Consider the following 17950-nt stretch of genomic DNA (forward strand, 5'->3'; position numbering starts at 1 on the left):
CCCAGATCTCTGGGATTTCGTAGCTGGTGAGCCCCAGGCCCCACCAGGCCTTAAGGCCTCATAGCTCCTATTTGGAGAGAGGGAAGGGCCTGGGGGGGCCAACCTTCCCCCAGTGGCGTGGACGGACTGATGAGGAAAACCCCAGAGGGTTTTCTGAATGAACTCTGCACACCCATGGGCCGCTCCTGCTGGGAACAGGGTCCCTCCTTTCAGGGAGTGTGGCCCACCGCCCGCCTGCAGTGACTGCATGGATGATGATGCGGACTCAAGAGCAGAGGCTCTGTTCCGGGTTTCACTTTCAGAGCAGAGTCTGTCTTTCTCAGCTTCCATGCCGCAGGAGCCCGGGGAGGCAGAGCAGATGCCCGCCATCTTCCCAGGGCCCCGGGCCTTGGCCATTGAGTCCTCCGGAAAATACTCATTAAACCAAGTCCTTCTTTCACATCAGATAGTCTCTGAGCCTATGAACACTCATCCTAGGCGGAAAGTCAGGCCACTGGCAAATACGCCATTTCAGATGGTGGTATGATCCGTCCCTGGAAGGGAATAAACAGAGTGAGGGGACACAGAGCGGCAGTATCAGCTTGTGTGGTCAGGGAAGTCTTCTTTGTAGAGTCTTTGTCTCAGCCAAGACCTGAAGGGTGAGAAGGGGCAGCATAAAAAAATTATTGACAGCTTTATTAAAGTGTAACTGACACATGATAAACTTTACCTGTTTAAGGTGGTGGTGGTGTTTAGTCGCCCAGTCACGTCCAGTGCTTTGTGACCCCATGAACTGTGGTCCTGCCAGGCTCCTCTGTCCATAGGATTTCCCAGGCAAGAATACTGCAGTGGATTCCCATTTCCTTCTGCAGAGGATCTTCCTGATCCAGGGACTGAACCCGCATCTCCTGAATTGCAGGTGGATTCTTTACCACTGAGCCCCTGGGGAAGCCTTGATAAATTTTGGCATCTGTATTCATCTATCACTACAACCAAGATAGGAACATATCCATCACCCTGAAAGTTTCCTTGACAGGTCAAAGAGCTAGGGGAAGAGGGATTCAGGCAGAGGAACTGGCAAGTATAAAGGTCCTATGGTAGGGATAAGCCTGGTGGCCCCAGGAACAGAAGGGAGGCCAGTAGGGAATGTGACAGAGGATAAGATCAAGGGGGCAGGAGCCCTTTTGGGGTCCCTTTTTGGCCATGCTAAGCTGGAGTCTGAATCAGAGCTTCCTCAGACTGCTGAGTGAGCAGCACATTATACTTGGCCATCAGACCCTCTGGCCCTGTTCTCCTCCCAGGATCTTCTGAGCAACCAGCCCATGTTGGGTGGTGACACCGTTAATGACTTACCGAGTGGCTTCCCCAAGAATGATTTACATTTTTACTAGGGACTTCGATCAGATCAGATCAGATCAGTCGCTCAGTCGTGTCCGACTCTTTGCGACCCCATGAATTGCAGCACGCCAGGCCTCCTTGTCCATCACCAACTCCCAGAGTTCACTCAAACTCATGTCCATTGAGTCGGTGATGCCATCCAGCCATCTCATCCTCTGTCGTCCCCTTCTCCTCCTGCTCCCAATCCCTCCCAGCATCAGAGTCTTTTCCAATGAGTCAACTCTTCACTTGAGGTGGCCAAAGTACTGGAGTTTCAGCTTTAGCATACCTTAGCCCAAAGGAGTGAGTAATGGTAGAATTTCAGGCTGAGGGGCAAGCAGTGGATAGAGCCTTGGTCAGTCCCTCCTCGGGTCTCTAAGTTCTCAGCCTTCAGGAAAGTGAAGCTGGCTTCTGGAACCTTCTGTGTTGTAAGTCCCAGTTGGAGGATGGGGTGCCTTTGGCCCCCTCAAGTCCAGGCCCTGGAGAGTCTTCCTCAGCCTGACTGCCAGAGACCTGGCCCCTGTGGGGAAGGAGACGGGTGACAGGAAACCGAAGGCCAATTCCTGTGGAGCAAATTCCTTTACAATATACATCCCTGGAAGCCAAGAGCAGATCCAGGGTGATGAAGGGGAGCAAGCTGACCATTGGCCTCCAGGACAACAAGATGTAGAAGTACAAGTTACAGCAAGGAAAACCACCACCCTAGAGAGGGGACTCACGGACTGGGGTTTGAATCATGGCTCTAGAACTTACTAACTGACTGACTTGAGTAAACAACTTCTCTGAGCATCTTTTTTCCCATGGAATTTTTTTTTAAATTGTCATTTTGCAGGGCTGCCGTGCTGAGTATCTGGTAATCACCTTTGATTCATTCAGTCTGCCTTGTGTGCTGATGACAGGCACTGAATTTTATGACAAAAATCCCTGCCCCAGGAGATTCTTTTCCTCCCAAGAAGCCAACAGACCCTGGCCTCAATGTTTCCTCCTGTACGGTGGGGATGGTGCTTCTGAAGGGAGTATGGCTTATTGGGATAAGAATGGCCCTGTGAGGTGTGGTCCTCTCCTCCTTGGGCCTTCTGGTCGGGGCACACGGGTCTGGGGACCTCCATGTGGGTATGCGCTCATGAGTACACACTCTTCACCTGCACCTTCCCCTGAGTTGCCACTACCATCCGTTGCTTCTGTTTCCTTCTTGTACCCGATGTCTCTGATTCCGTGATTAATATTGGACTGGGTTTGGTTTCCTGAGTCTAAATGACTCACCCCCATTCACAACGGCCTCCCTGAGCAGGAAGGTCTGGGGAAGACGGGGACTCTGTGATGGACAGTCTCCGCCCAGGTCATCCCCGACATGCTGTGGCTCTTGGCCAAATCTCTTTCCCTCTCTGGTCTTAGCTTCCTTCTCCATCTCTTTGGAAGTTAGAAGGAAATGATGGTACAAAACAGGAAGTCCTCCCCATCTACCAGTCCCAGGAGTTCCTGAGAAGTAATGGCCACGAGGCTGCGGATGAATGAGAGGTGCCTGAGCCTACAGGCTAGACTGTCACTGAGGACAGATGCCCCTCCTGGGCTGGGAGAGCAGAGATTCCTCTTGGTGCCATTTGCCTTAACCTGTTTAATCCTCACTTCAGCACTTCTGGGCTTCCCTGGTGGCTCAGTGGTAGAGAATCCAGCTACCAATGCAGGAGATATGGGTTCGATCCCTACATCACAAAGATCCCCTGGAGGAGGAAATGGCAACCCACTCCAGTATTCTTGCCTGGAAAATTCCATGGACAGAGGAGACTGGTGGGCTACAATGCATGGGGTCACAGAAGAGTCAGGCACAACTTAGTGACTAAACAGCTGAAACAGCACTTTACAGTAGACATTGTCATTCTCATATTACTGATGAAGAATCTGAGGTTCAGAGAGGATGAAAAACTTGGCCAAATATACACAGTAAGTGGCAGAGGTGGAATTTGGCCGGGCTGTCTGGTTCCAAGGCTTGAGGCCAGCCTAGAAGAACAGAGCTGGAAACATCCTCCAGGAGCCCTCAGGCCCAGAGGGGGATCCAGACCTCCTATTTCTCTCACTCTCCCTGAAGCCTTAGAACAAGGGGCCTTTAAAACCGGTCATCATATCCCAGCCCCTCACTTCACAGATCACAGTGCAGAAGCCCAGTGAGGAGAAGTCTTGAGGCTGGAGTCAGGCCTGGGCTCTTGACTCTCCATGTAGTCTTCTCACAGCAGAGCTGATACCTATCAAACTGGAGCCATAACTGAGGCCATCCCCGGGTCCCAGGGGCCTAGGGAAGTATCCCCACGGTGCCTGTGTGACTAGCTGGCTGGCCTGTTCTGAGGCAACCACTTGGCATCTCCTGAGAGGTGGGAAAGACCTCTGACCCCTAAGGTCCTTGCTGTGGGCCTCTGCCTGAGTCACCTCTTGGCTGGAATGGTGAATGCCACAATTAACTCACCCCTAGGGAAGGGGAACCCCAGGCCATGGGCCTTTCAGCTGTGATCCAGAATGGAGAGGTCTGGGGCCTCAGCAGGGCCCTAGGTACCTGGTGGGTGTAGTGAAAGGACAGTGAAACCTTACATTTCTCCCCTCTAATTCAAAGCGCTTTTAATGTCCATTTTTTTTTTCAGGGCTCCTTGCAACCCTTAGAAGTTTGCCTGGTAGCACTCAAATCCACATCTGGCAGAGAAGGAAACTTGCCCAGATGATCCCCGCCTGCCTACAGGTCCTCCCGCCCCTGTGCAGACCCTGCACACCTTGAGGAGAGCCAGGCTTGCAGTCAGCAAAACGCCATGGGGATGGTGAAGTGTGATTTCTGAGGCTCCATCATAAAAGACAATGTGGCTTCCATCTTGCTCTCTTGGAACCACTTGCTCTGGAGGAGGCTGGCCGCCATGTTGGGGAGACACCCAAGCAGCCCTGTGCGGCTGAGGCTCCTGCCCACAGCCGTGTGAGTGGCTCATCTTGGAAGCCTCAGTCAAGCTTTTCAGATGACTACAGTCCCAGCTGACATTTGATGTTAGAAAGTCACCCTGTCCGGTCTTTCCCAAATTGCTGCCCCCCAGAAATAGTGGGATGCAACGTTTGTTATTTTCAGCTCCTAAGGTCTGTGGTACACTGAGATAGATAACTATAGAGAAAAGAACAGCATGCCCACAGTCACATGGGCAGGTTAGGACTCCTGTTACCAGTGCTCTTTCTCCTGGAGAAACAGGGGCCTAGAGAGAGAACAGAGGGCAACGGAGCCTTGAAAGTTAGAGGACTGGAGCCAACTTTCAGCCCTGCCAATCTCAAGCTGTGTGATCTCAGGCAAGTTACTGAACGACTCTGTGTTTGTTCATCTGTGAAGTGGAGATAGCAATATTGACTTGAATAAAACCTTGCTGCCAGGCTTAAATGTCTGGCCAAGGGCCTGGGTATCCTGCCTGTGGTATGGGTTGCTGGGGTTCCCCTAGCCAGCTGGGAGCCCCTACTATTTTCTCCCAACACTGAGGCCTGAACTCCACCACTTCTTACCACCCTCTAAGGGGCTGGAGCTGAGCCCCCAGGGTCTAGCTAGTTCTGAGCCTTTAGGAGGACAGAGCTCTGGGGGCTTGAGTTCAAGCAAGGCAGCTTGACATGAAGGTCCCGCCAGAGAAGCCCCCAAGTGAAGCCCCACCTTCACCACTGCTCTCAAGAAAGGGACTCAGAGAAGTACCTGTGCCAGTCAAAGAAAGGCCCAGACTTTCTACCCCTCCCTTGGCCCCAGCTTTCAGCCTTCTACCTGCCTGCTGCTGCCTGTGACAGAAAGAATCCCTTCATCTGCTGAGGGTATTTTGGGGCCATTTGGGGCTGGGGTTCCCAGCTGTTGGGGAAGTCCCTGACTTTCCTGAACCGAGTCGGAACCTTGTGTCTTGCTCAGCATCCCTTTGGTGACACAGGTTCCCGGTCCCTTGCAGAGAGCTTCCTGCTGCACCTGCCTCCCGCCCCCTTGCTCTGAGATGAGATGGTCCTGGCAGCGCTGTGCACCTTCCTGCCTCCTGCAGGCCTAGGGGCCTGGCTTCCACAGCTCGATCTGGTGGGGCAGCCCCCCAACCCTCCCCGAGATCCCACAACAGGACCCGCTGTTATGCCTCGCCTGGGTCCTCGGGACTTCCCCTCCTGCTCTTCAAAGCACTTTCACACGCGTTCATGGGTTCGCGAACCGTCTAAAACCTACAGAGGACAGGGACTCAGGTCTGGCCAATGCCTGCTCACCAGAGTCCCCCAAGTTGCCATTTTCATAGGGGGCTGCAATTTCTCCCCTGACCCCCCACTCCACCCCCTCCTGGGACCCAGCCTATTACCTGGCCACAGATTGTGCTGTTCCCTGGGCTGGCTGGTCATTGGCTGGCAGCCCTGGGCTTGGCTCTGTATTAGGTTTCCCAGGACATCCTGGTGCTCTGGGAGCCCCCAGTGTCCTGGGTCAGATGGATACTCGAATCAGTCATTACAGTCATGACACAGTGAGATCAGTTCTAGAATTGAGATACCAAAAAAACGACAGAAACCGCCTTTGTGACTGGGAAGATGGCTGGGGGAGGGGAGGGATCAGTGCCAGGAAAGCTACAAAGGGAGGGTGGTGGCACTGGAGCAGGTTCTGAAGACAGACATGAGTTGCACAGAGGTGTGTCCCAAACCTTAGGACCAAGTCAGTTGGGGCAGGGCAGTGAGCACTGTTGGCTCCAGGGAGCCCTGGCTTCATGGATTCACTGCTCTTGTCTCAGTTTCTCACCCGCAGAATGGGCACAAACACTGAATCTTCATGAAGTTTCCCTGAGGATTCAAGGAACAGTCTGAAAACTCTTAGCAAAAAGTAGTGCTCAAAGACAGCTATTATTATTACAATAAGTAAATGACGCAATTTGAGAAGCACCCCTTCCACTCTGAGGAGGAGACTTGATTAAGGGTCCCTTTCTCTCCAAGGAGGGGAAGGACAGGAGGGAAAGACATGCTTCCACAGCGTCACTATAATTATCATTTTTGATGGACTTGTCTTTTTGCTCAGGCTTACAGTTTTTTTGATGGGTGTGTAGTATTCCATTAAATGTGTAGACCACAGTTTCCTTAACCATTCCCTGTTGTGATTACTAGGGTATTTCCAAGATTTACAAATAATGGTTTAAGAAAAGTGACCGTCTTTATAGTTTTTTTATTTTTATAGTTCAACTATTTTCTTAGTCTTTCTTTACTAGAATTAAATTACTGAGCCAGAAGTTGTAAACTTTTTGGGGGGAGGGTGGCTTTTGTTAAAGCATTGTCATATTGCTTTCTGAAAGAGGTTGTAGCATGTACTAGCAGAATATGAATGTGTATTCTGGTTTCACCACAACTTTGGGGTTGGACTTTACCAAAGTTGTTTTTATAAAGGAGAAAAGAAAACCCGGATGACTTAATAAGTCTAAAAAAGTATCCAAATTTGCTTTGATTTGCATCTCTCCAATTGCTAGAAAGGTGGAATTTTCAAGCTTGTAATTAACGTTCATTTGTGTTTCCCTGAATGTCAGCTGTTCTGATGTTATTATTTGTGCATGTGTGTTTAACAAGTATTTATTTATTTGGAGCACCAGCTCTTCTACATAGTGAGTTCTGGACTGGGGAGTAGGCGTCCTGGGTTGCTCTTGCACTTGCCTGGTTCTGTGAATGTCATGGGGTCACTTTCATAATTTTTTACTTAATCGTTTAACACAATTCCAACTCAAACATCCCAGGACACTGGGCCCAGTGTATCTGGGGAGAGCCCAGAAGTGGGTCTCCAGGGAGGGGCACAGTATAGGCATTCCTATCCCCTTTTTGAAGGGGAATCCAGGAGTTCAGGGAGGGTTGTGGGGACTTTGTTGGGAGAGTCCTGATGGGACATGACTGTTGGTGGGCCAAGGAGATGGAGGTATTTCTGGAAGACAGGGCCTTGTGCCTTGCAACACAGAAGCCCTGGAAGGGAAAATCAACTGCTGCAAATGAGAACTTATTGGAATGAGGTTTGCACATTGTCTTTCTTTTAGGGAAGAGTGCTAGGGTCCTCCTCTAGGCAGAAAACTCTCAGGGGGCAGGGAAACACCTGCGGTTTGATAACTGAATGTCTATTCTTTTCTCCATCAGCCCCTCCAACCATCAGTCCGTCTAAATAGCCATCTATACACCCACAACCCACCCTCCCACTCAGCCAGGCATCCACCCATCCTCCCACCCACGCATCCGCCCATCCATCCTTTTACTGATTCATTTCCCAGCGAACATTTATGAATGGTGGTGAACGGTTAACGGTGGCTTTCTGTGCAGCTTCCAGGGCTCCTTTCCAAAGAATTCCCAGGTCAGGAGAGAAGGTCTGGGTTGATTAGAGTGTCCAGAGCAGGAGCCTACTCGGTTTCGCCCTTCTCTGGGACGCTTGAGACCCACTGGAGCCTCCCAATCTCCTGAGTCCCTACCCCCACCCCCCAGCCAGGGGCGGGAGCCGCTCTCCCCGCCCCTCAGCCCAGCTGGGCTGGGCAACACCCCCTACCCTGAAGCAGCAGGATGCCCAGGGTCTGTCAAATCCGGGGCGGGCCATTCAAACAGCAAAAGGCGAGTGTGGCTTTCTTGAGTCATCTCTGCACGTGTGTTCTCCCATTTGTCTTGACCGCTGAGTAGCTGCGTTCCTGGAAACAGGAACTGGGTACCTAGTGCGCCTCGGGTGGTGGTGGAAGGGAAAGGTTAAGGCTGAAACTTCGGAGAAGGAGCGTCCTCTTTTGAAGTGACTTCGCAGCGTGCGGTTGGGGCCTGCGAGGTGCGCCGAGGGTCTGCGAGGTCCGCCCGCGCTTGCGCGGCTCCTGGTCTCTGGCACCACACGTGGGCGCAGCGCGCCACCCAGGCTGAGCTGGTGGGCGCAGGCTGCGAGCCCAGTCCTCCGCCCCGGCCCCGGGATGCGCGCCCTCCGCGCTGTGCTTGGTCTGTTGCTCCTGGGGGCGCTCCGAGCCTTCCCGCAGGTAAGAGGGTGACAGGATCCTGGAGAGGCGCCAATGAGCGACCCGGAGCCCCTTTCTTGCCATCGCTGCCCTGAGTCCGGACAGTGTAGGGCTGGTGGGACGAAGGGGGAGAACAGGGGCGCGCCACACCTCATTCCCTGACCAGGCGGGGTGAGGGGCCACAGGTGATAATGGGGGGGCGGCGGGGGGTTCGGAATCTGCAAGTATTCATAGGTGACTGGTTGGCTGACAGGCTAGTGGGGGCGTTTTCTCCTACCCTTCCAGGGTGCTAGGATGGTTCATTCATTCATTCATTTAATATAAACGAGCAGAGGAGACTGCCTGCAGGAGATGGGTTGTTTGTGAGTGGGGGTCCTGGGTAGATCAAGTGAGGCCTGTGCGGGTCTGGGCAGGACAGGCAGGGGTCTCCTTTGACCAGAAGAGGTTGGTATTCAGTCTCTTTATGGGTCTAGAAAGGGAGGGAGAGTTGGGTGTGAGTGAGAAGCAGGCGGAGGGGGTCAGACCAGCCAGATCAGCTTTTCCTGCACTTGTCCAGCCAACCAACTCCCGTGGATTTCTCACTCTGGAGCATGTGGTGGGTGTCCATCCCTGGAAAAAGGTCAGAAGTGGAGCAACCGTCTGTTGTGGGAAGCCCCAGTACTGAATTTGGGGGCTGCTTTAGGAAAATTGAGCACTTACCAGTGGCCAGCACCCAGAAAGGCACGAGGTGGGGGAGAACTCAGATTAATCAGACGTGGTCTGCCGCCTAAGCACTGAGTGCAGGGTTTGAAGATGAGACAGAGGTCCTAGTGGACTTCTGCATAGAACACAGTAGGTGTTGGTGAATGCATGCTGTATATTGGTACAGAGGGCAGAGGCAGAAGCAACAACAGTGTGTTGAGGGAGGGGCGAGCCCCCACGTTAATCCTACAGGAGGAGGGATGTGGAGTGGGCATCAGGCTGAAGGAGCGAACGTGTAGGTGGGAAAGTGCACAAGCAGCTGCCCCCTTAGATCTTCAATAGGGCAATGTGAAACATTTCCCCTCCGCCACACACACACACACACATCAGAGGGCAGAAGCATGCAGCTGACAGCATTATACGTTATGCTAGCCAGAGGCCCTGGCTAGAGAACCCCGTCCCAGCCCTCCAAGTCCTCTGCTGATAACCTGGGGGAGGGTGAAAGTCTGGGGCGTTAAGGTCTTGGCGAGGTTAAAAGGAAGGAAGGACTGTGAGAAGGGCTGGGGGAGGTTGCTAGCCACTTGTGGCTGGCACTCATGTCTTCCCTTTCTATAAAGTGAAATCACCCTTTAAATTAAAAAATAATAGGTATTTAATTACACAAGGGATAAATGAATATATCCTCAACGCAAAAAGAAAAAAGCATACTGTTCATGGGGTACCCTTGGCAAGAATACTGGAGTGGTTTGCCATTTTCTCCTGCAGCGGACTGTGTTTTGTCAAAACTCTTCACTATGACCCGTCCATCTTGGGTAGCCCTGCAAGGCATGGCTCATAGTTTCATTGAGTTGCACAAGCCCCTTTGCCATGACAAGGCTGTGATCCATGAAGGGAAAATCTTACAGATAAAGCTAAATTACTGGGCATCTCTTTATCCTGATTCCTTTGCAGATGTAGCCACCATTATGGCTTTGGTGTTTCCTCTGCGAGCTGTGTATACATGCTAAGTCACTTCGGTCATGTCCAACTCTTTGTGACTCCATGGACTGTAGCTGGCCAGGCTCCTCTGTCGATGGGATTCTCTAGGCAAGAGAATCTACTCAATGCTGGAATGGGTTGCCATGTCCTCCTCCAGGGGGTCTTCCCGACCCAGGGATTAAACTCAAGTCTCTTAGGTCTCCTGCATTGCCAGGTGGGTTCTTTACCACTAGTGCCACCAGAGCTTTATAAATGCATGTCCCCATTATATCTATTTTATAAAAAATATCAGGTTTCCCATATATTATACCATATGGAACATTTAGCTCTTTCTTCATTTGGCTTTTACCATGTCTGCAGTATATGTCTTGGAGAGCTTTCCACGTGAATACTTACAGATCCTCCACTTATCTTTCAAAATGCCATCTAGTATTCTACCAAAAGGGTAGGGGGCTCCATAGTTTATTAACGTCTGTCCCTGATGGATGGATAGTAAGGTTTCCATCATTGTTTTTTTTTTGTTTGCTTGCTGTTGCAACATACAGCCCCATGTGGATGCTTTGGGGAACGTGCGTGCTTCTTACTCAGAGAAGAAGCTGAGAAGAGTGTATTGAGGCGCAGGGTGAAAATGCATTCAAATGAAAAGATGCCACAGAATTGCCTCCCAGGGCGACTAGACACTTTGGTCTCCCACCAGCAGGGTTTGAGAGTAGATTAGTGACTTCCCCACATCCCAACCGACTTTTGATCTTATCAGAGTTTTTATTTCTGTCACTGTGACCGGTGGAGAGGGCCATATTCTTGCTGTGTTTATTTGCATTTCCCGCCGACCCAGGAGGCTGAGTGTCCCTGGTCTGTCGGGCACTCAGACATGGGTCATTTCTGGGCAGGATTTGGGGTGCCAGTGGGGGCAGGGCTGCCTGCCCATCTCAGTACTCCCCCCACCTTCTAGCCTTCTTCCACCTCTGTTGCCCCAATAAAAACTTGGAAAGTTCATTATTTAAAAGGGCTTGAATCAGGGCTCAAACATTAAAGTCCTTTTTTTCTTTGCCCTCTGGTTTTATGAGACCCCATCATTTTGTGGTTGGATCTCTGAGGCAAGAAGGCTTTCTTGCTGTGTGTTACCTTCTGAGAAAAAGATTTAGCCTCTGATGCTTCACCCTAAGGCCTCCCCACATGCGATTTTGTAATGTGATCCAGGATTATTCTGGTGAGAGTACAATTCATTACCCGGAAAGCCTCCCCAACTTCTCTATCCTTTCATCGAGGTGTCAGGGGAGGGGGGCCAGGGGCAGGGAGGTCCAAGGCCTTTTCAGGAGCTCTGCCTCCCCCATCCTCCTCCAGGCCAGCGCTGAGGCTACAGCCAGCCTCCCTCCCAGACCCGTACTTCACCATTCCAGCTCCTTCGGACCTCTGCGCTGACTTAGCCATCCTGCTGAGGCAGGTTCTCACGCCTCCCATTGGGGTTTCCAGAGTTCAGTTCGGACCCCATAGAGGGGGTGCTGACCCAGGTGTACCAGCAGGAGGTGGGTGCAGGACAGACTTTCTGGTTTTGTCTTGGCAAGGGCTGTACCAGTTCTGCCTGGGGGGCAGAAATCCACTCTCTACCAGGAGGAGGGGAGCCGGAGAGGGGGCCCCTGATGTGAAAAAGTGGAAGGAGATGCCAGCTGGTCTTCCTCAGAAGGAGGCCTGGGCTGACAGGAGATGGTGGGGGAGCTTTACTCAGCTCGAGAGCCGTCAGTGCTGGGAGAAAGAGAGCGTTTACTGTAAGTTTCTGCTTCTGCTCCCACTCATATCTGACCTTGTCTCGTTTCTTGAGTTGTGATTCATGCTTAGACTTATACACATCTTCCTCAACCCTCCCTTCACCTCCAGGAACATTATTAGAAGGAAAATGAAGCCAAGGGATGTCTTAGGGGAGCCCCGGGAGGCTTGAGGGTCCTTGGCACGGTTGGTTAGTTAAGTCCAGCTTGGACCACATGTGGTCTTCTTTGGTCCTGGGTGCCCTGACCCTGCTGGTGGCTTGTCTGGGACCACGGTCCCCATTTTCCAAACAAGGATGTGGAGGCTCAGAGGCAGGGGAGGGTCTTGCCCACAGTTTCAGGACTGGTCAAGTCAAAGTAGGACCAGAGCCCCAGACGCTATGGACAGACGGTCCAAAAAGGCAGCTCCAGGCAAAGCTGGTCCTCCAACTTCGCTCTCTCTTCCCCTTCCTGCCAGGGGCTGTTGGGATGAGGGGAGGAGCTTCGTTCTAGAGTCTTCGCTGCCTAGGGTCGAGAACCTAGGCATTCTCAGTGGCCTTGCTGGTGGAGAGGGTCTTTAATATGCCAATCAGTCCAACTACCCAATAAGTGCCTAACTCTTCAGGCCCATCCAAGTATTCACTCATTCAGAAAAATCTTAAAGGAGCAGCTGCTTGGTGCCAGGCCTGGCTCCAGGGCTTTTGTCCCAGGCTGTTCCCAGTAATCACTCAGCTTCTCATAGGCCTCTGGGGACAGGGTGCTCCCTTCCTTCCTCCCCAGGCACCTTATGCCACCCCAGGTCACTCTGGCATCGAGAAGTTCTCTAGGATAAGCTGAAGTCTATCTCTTCAAAGTGTTTGCCCATCGATCCTGGTTCTGGAAGCTGGGGCTATGTAACCAAGATGTGTCCACTTTTCTCAGAAATTTCTTCCAGTGAGATGAAGACTGCGACCCTGGCCTCTGAGGTCTCCTGGTCAGTCACTCCACCCAGGGCCTCCAACGTGTATTTCTCACATGGTATGGGCCCCAAGCCCGCTTTTAGCAATTCATCCATCCCACTAATATTTATAGTCAATCCTAAAAGAAATCGACCCTGAATATTCATTGAAAGGACTGATGCTGAAGCTCCAATAATTTGGTCACCTGATGCGAAGAGCCGATTCACTGGAAGAGACCCTGATGCTGGGAAAGACTGAAGGCAAAAGGAGACGGGGGCAGCAGAGGGTAGAATGGTTAGATAGCATCACCAACTCAACGGACATGAATCTGAGCAAACTCCAGGAGACAGTGAAGGACAGGGAAGCACAGTGTGCTGCAGCCCGTGGGGTCACAAAGAGTCGGACACGGCTTAGCGACTGAACAACTGTACGCCAGCGAGTGTTCTGGATGCTGCAGGCGCCTCCGGGTCAGCTCCGCAGGTCTCAGCCTCGTGAAACTAACATTCCACCAGACTGACAGACAGTGACCAGACGGTGCCCCTTGCAGTGGAGAGAATTCTAACCTTAGAGTGAGAAGGGCAGCTACCCCAGTGGGGAAAGCAGGACGGTCTCTCCCTAGGAGGTGGGGTCACATAGAGGAGGGAAAGTTGGAGGAACAGGAAGGAGGCCACGTGTGTGGCAGGGGATGGCATGGGAGGGTGGTGGGGAAGTAGAGGATAACACACACCTCTGTGGCTGGAGGGTTTTGCGGGGTGGAGGAATGACATTGCGTACATTTTAAAGTTCCTTCTGGCTGCTGGGGGTGGAACAGGAGCCAGGCTGTTGCTGTGGTCCAGGGGAGATGTGCAAACAAAAATGTACTTTGGAGCTAGAATCCGTAGGAACCACAGATGGACTGGGGGTGAGTGCAGAGGGCAAGATGGGAATGGGGAGTTCTGTCCAGATTTGCAGGCTCCATCCCTGGTTGAGTGGTGGTATCGTTTATGGAGTTGGGAAAACTGGACATGGATAGAGAAGAGCGTTTTGGAGAGAAGCAGGAGTTCTGTTTTGCCCACAGCCGAGCGTCAAATGGGAGTTGAGGGTTGGAATCAGGAGCTCTGCAGAGCTCAGGCCCCTGATCTGGGGCTCTGGCACCAGAGATGACTTCACAGTTCCCGCTGTTGCCTGGGCTCAGGGGGACCTGGGAGCATCAACCCTCCTTCTGTGGAGCTGCCCCGCTTCTCTACTGATGTGGGCTAAGACCCCACACCTTTTGGGGGCCGCTATGTTACCCTGTTGATTGATCCCAGCCCAAAGGTAGGGTCTTCCATTTGTCTTGTTAGCTGCCCAGTCAGTCTCTGTGGCCCCGTGGACTGTAGCCGCCAGGCTCCTCTGTCCGTGGGATTCTCCAGGCAAGAATCCTGGAGTGGGTTGCCATTTCCTCCTCCAGGGGATCTTTCCCACCCAGGGATTCAACCCGGGTCTCTTGTAGGGCAGGCAGATTCTTTACTTTCTGAGCTACCAGGGAAGCCCATTCATCTTGGTTACACTTTATTTTTTTGACTGCTCTGTGTGGCATCTGGAATCTTAGTTCCCCTACCACGGATCAAACTTGGCACCTCCTGCAGTGGAAGCGATGGACATTTAAGTTGTTTGTGCAGGACATGGACATTTTTGAAGATCATTATTTCACCTACCGCATCCTTCATGTCGTCTTTTTAAAAATTGAAGTATAGTTGGCATACTATATTTTATTAGTTCCAGGTATACAACATAGTGAGGGCTTCCCTGATAACTCAGTTGGTAAAGAGTCCACCTGCAATGCAGGAGAGACCCTGGTTCGATTCCTGGCTCAGGAAGATCCACTGGAGAAGGGATAGGCTACCCATTCCAGTATTCTTGGGCTTCGCTTGTGGCTCAGCTGGTAAACAATCCGTCTGCAATGCGGGAGACCTTGGTTCAGTCTCTGGGTTGGAAAGATCTTCTGGAGAAGGGAAAGCTACCCACTCCAGTATTCAGGCCTGGAGAATTCCATGGACTACATAGTCCATGGGGTCACAAAGAGTCGGACATGACTGAGTGACTTTCACTTTACTTCATACAACATAGTGATTTGACATTTATATACTTAATGAATCAAGCATCACAATATCTAGTAACCATCTGTTACCAATATTACAATATTATTGACAAATATTGACAATATAGTCCCTATGCTGTACATTACATCCACATGGCTTATTAATTTTATAACTGGAAGTTTGTACTTTTTAATCCCCTTCACCTATTTTACTCAAACTCCTAATCTGTCAAGTCTTTTTTGGGAGGCAATAGAGCATCATGTTTGAGCTTCCCTGATGGCTCAGTGGGTAGAGAATCCACCTGCAATGCAGGAGACCGAGGAGACGCAGGTTCGATCCCTGGGTCAGGAAGATTCCCTGGAAAAGGAAATGGCAACCCACTCCAGTGTTCTTGCCTGGAAAATCCCATGGACAGAAGAACCTGGCAGGCTACAGTCCATGGGGTCACAAAGAGTCAGACATGACTGAGTGACTACACACACACACACACACACAGACCATCATGGCTAAGGGTCAGCCTGCCAAGTTTATATTCTGCTTCTGACACTTACCACATGATGCTCTTGGGCAGGGTAAGTCACTCATCTGGGCCTCAACTTCCCTATCCGTAGAATTGGGATGATCATAGTAGCTATCTTGTAAGACTGTTGGAAGATTATACGGGATGGTAGAGGAGAGGTGCTGAGAGCAACTCCTGGAATGTGGTGAGGCCTTGTGAGAGGTAAGCCGTTATTAAGTGCCTGTTGTATGCTAGGCATCATGGGTGCAGGATGAAGGTGAACCAGTTCCAGTCCCTGCCCTCCAGGGCGGCAGCGTGAGAAGTGGGACATGGGGCGGGGGAATGCCATCAGTACTGTGTGAAGAACTGTCCAGGTCTGCGAGAGCCCACAGGGGCCCATCCTCACCTCCACCTGGATTGATGGGGAAAAGCTTTTGGAGGGAGGGAGGAGGTGGCCAGGCCGCAGAGCCTGGGACAACAGGTTCTGCCCCATGGATGATGTCAATGTCCTCACAAACATCCGGGTCAGATGGCATGGCCGCATGGGTGTTCAGGGTGGACTTGCTCTTAAAGCTCCATCAGCAGGTTTCATGTGGGGGCCTTTGAACCCCTGGGGGCTGAGGACTCCCAAAGGCATCATCCACGGCCTCATTTCACTACCTGCTGCAAACCCCATGTGGTTCAGGGGAGGGCATGGTCCCCTGAGATGGTTCCAATCCTGCAGCTCCATGAAACCCATAAACCAAACCTTCACTTTCCACCCAGGACATGTGCTCTCTCTACTGCTGAGTCAGGTCAGGGGCACCAAGGGTTCTCTCTATCCCAACAGTCAGTGGGGGCTGGCACTGGCCTCCCCCACATGTAAGCTGGTAGGAAGCAGAAGGGCAAGGAAACCTGCTGGCCTCTTCTAGGCAGGTAGGCTGATGCCAGGGTAGGGCACCTCCAAGAAGGGGAAGAAAGCCAAAGTACCCCATCTTTGACCCTCACCACCATCACATCCTTCCTCATTAACACCATCGAAGTTTCCTTGGCACTGCCGGTGTCACTTGGTGGCTGGTGCTTCTGAGGACTGTTATTCCAGGGCTGAGGTGGATCTTATCATGTCTTAGGTACAGCCGAGTGTGCATCTCAGACCCTTGCTGCAGCCCCAGAACTTTCAGGAAGGCTCTCATCTGAGCAACAGGCTCACCTGGCTGGCCTGGGGCTTCACTTGGGCAGGAGGAGCATCAATAGGAAGTGAAGAGTAAGACGTTGCAGAATTGGGACTCCAGGCCAGATCTTGGTTATGTTACTCACCTCTGCCCTGTCCATCACCTTGCGCATTAGCTGCTCTGCAACCTTCAGTGGCTCCCTATTGCCCCAAGGCCACATTTCCCTAAGTCACTTCCAGAGAATAGTCGTCCCATGAGGCCAGGGTTCTATAGCCAACTGAGTTTGGGAAACAGTTTGTCTCTCTGCACCCATCTCTCCCCACTCCCGTTCCCAACCTTTCCTTGGAGAATCCGAGAGCAAGTCAGGAGATAAAAGGCTTGGAGAAACATCTCAAATGGAGTGCAGTGATTCTCTGCATTTTGGTTTTGATTTTTCTTGTACCCTGCTGACATCCCGTGGAAACAGTGTTTGCTGGAACGCAATGTGGAAAAGGAAGAGTTCAGTGCAGATATCTGGCCCTGAGTTCCGGGCCTCCCGTCCTTCTGCTCCCACTGTCCAGCCCATCGAATCACTGAGTGCCCCACAGCTCTGCTCCTTCCAGCCTTGGTACTTTTGCTTCTGTGAAGCCTTTTACTTAGGATGGCCGCCTGTCAAGAATCCTTAAAAAAAAAGTAAAACCCAAAACTAAAAATGGAAGTTCTCCTCTTCCAAAAAGTCATCATGGGGACTTCCTTGATTGTCCAGTGACCACAACACCACACTCCCAGTGCAGCTATGGGGCCAGGATGCATGGAGCCATACACACTCCCCCTCAGCTCCCTGGAGACCAGAGGTAGGAACCGGATCTTGTTCTTAGATGTGACAGCTGTGAGGAATAGTGCCAGGGCCAGGGCAGGGCCAGACTGTGGGTGTGTTTGAGGTCCGGGAGGAGGATGACTGCAGTTTCACGTGGTCTCTTGGTCTGGACCTCACATGAACCTTCAGGGTTGAGGGAAGGGTTTAGGGCACCCAGGATTGTTGTTTTTCAGTCACTAAGTTGTGTCCGACTCTTTGCGACCCTATGGACTGCAGCACGCCAGGCTCCCCTGTCCTTCATGATCTCCTGGAGTTTGCTCAAACTCATGTCCATTGAGTCGGTGATGCTATCTAACCATCTCATCCTCGGTCGTCCCCTTCTCCTTTTGCCTTCAATATTTCCTATTATCAGAGTCTTTCTCAATGAGGAGTCGGCTCTTTGCCCCCAGGACTAGAAGACTTACAAAGCTCAACCTGTTGGCAGAATAGCCTAGTGGTTACTTAGGAGCAGGGCTATGGTCAGAACACCTGTAGCCTAATCCCTGGAACATTACATAGCAAAAGATACCTGTGTTCAACCCCTGGGTCAGGAAGATCCCCTAAAGGAGGGCATGGCAACCCACTCCAGTATTTTTGCCTGGAGAATTCCATGGACAGAGGAGCCTGGCAGGCTACAGTCCGTGGGGTCGCAAAGAGTCATACACGACTGAGAGACTAACAGATGGCAAAGAGAACTTTGGAGATGTGATTAACGGGACAGACCTTGAGATGGGGATTTTCCAGGTGGGCC

At 51.7% G+C, this 17950-nt stretch overlaps 1 protein-coding gene across 1 annotated transcript in view; it reads left to right on the forward strand.

Annotated features, from left to right (window-relative positions):
• The first annotated feature begins 7354 nt into the window (after window positions 1-7354).
• Window positions 7355-17950, forward strand: part of TNFRSF8 (TNF receptor superfamily member 8) — a 76355-nt gene continuing 65759 nt past the window's right edge. Inside the window, exon 1 of the mRNA XM_086344600.1 lies at window positions 7355-8336. Within this exon, the coding sequence (XP_086200726.1) occupies window positions 8274-8336 (63 nt within the window). The 5' untranslated portion in view covers window positions 7355-8273. The remainder of the gene's footprint in view (window positions 8337-17950) is intronic.

The sequence above is a fragment of the Bos grunniens genome, chromosome 16, assembly GCF_055505025.1.
Source record: "Bos grunniens cultivar Pamir isolate PY7600 chromosome 16, Bosgru_T2T1.0, whole genome shotgun sequence".
NCBI lineage: Eukaryota > Metazoa > Chordata > Mammalia > Artiodactyla > Bovidae > Bos > Bos grunniens.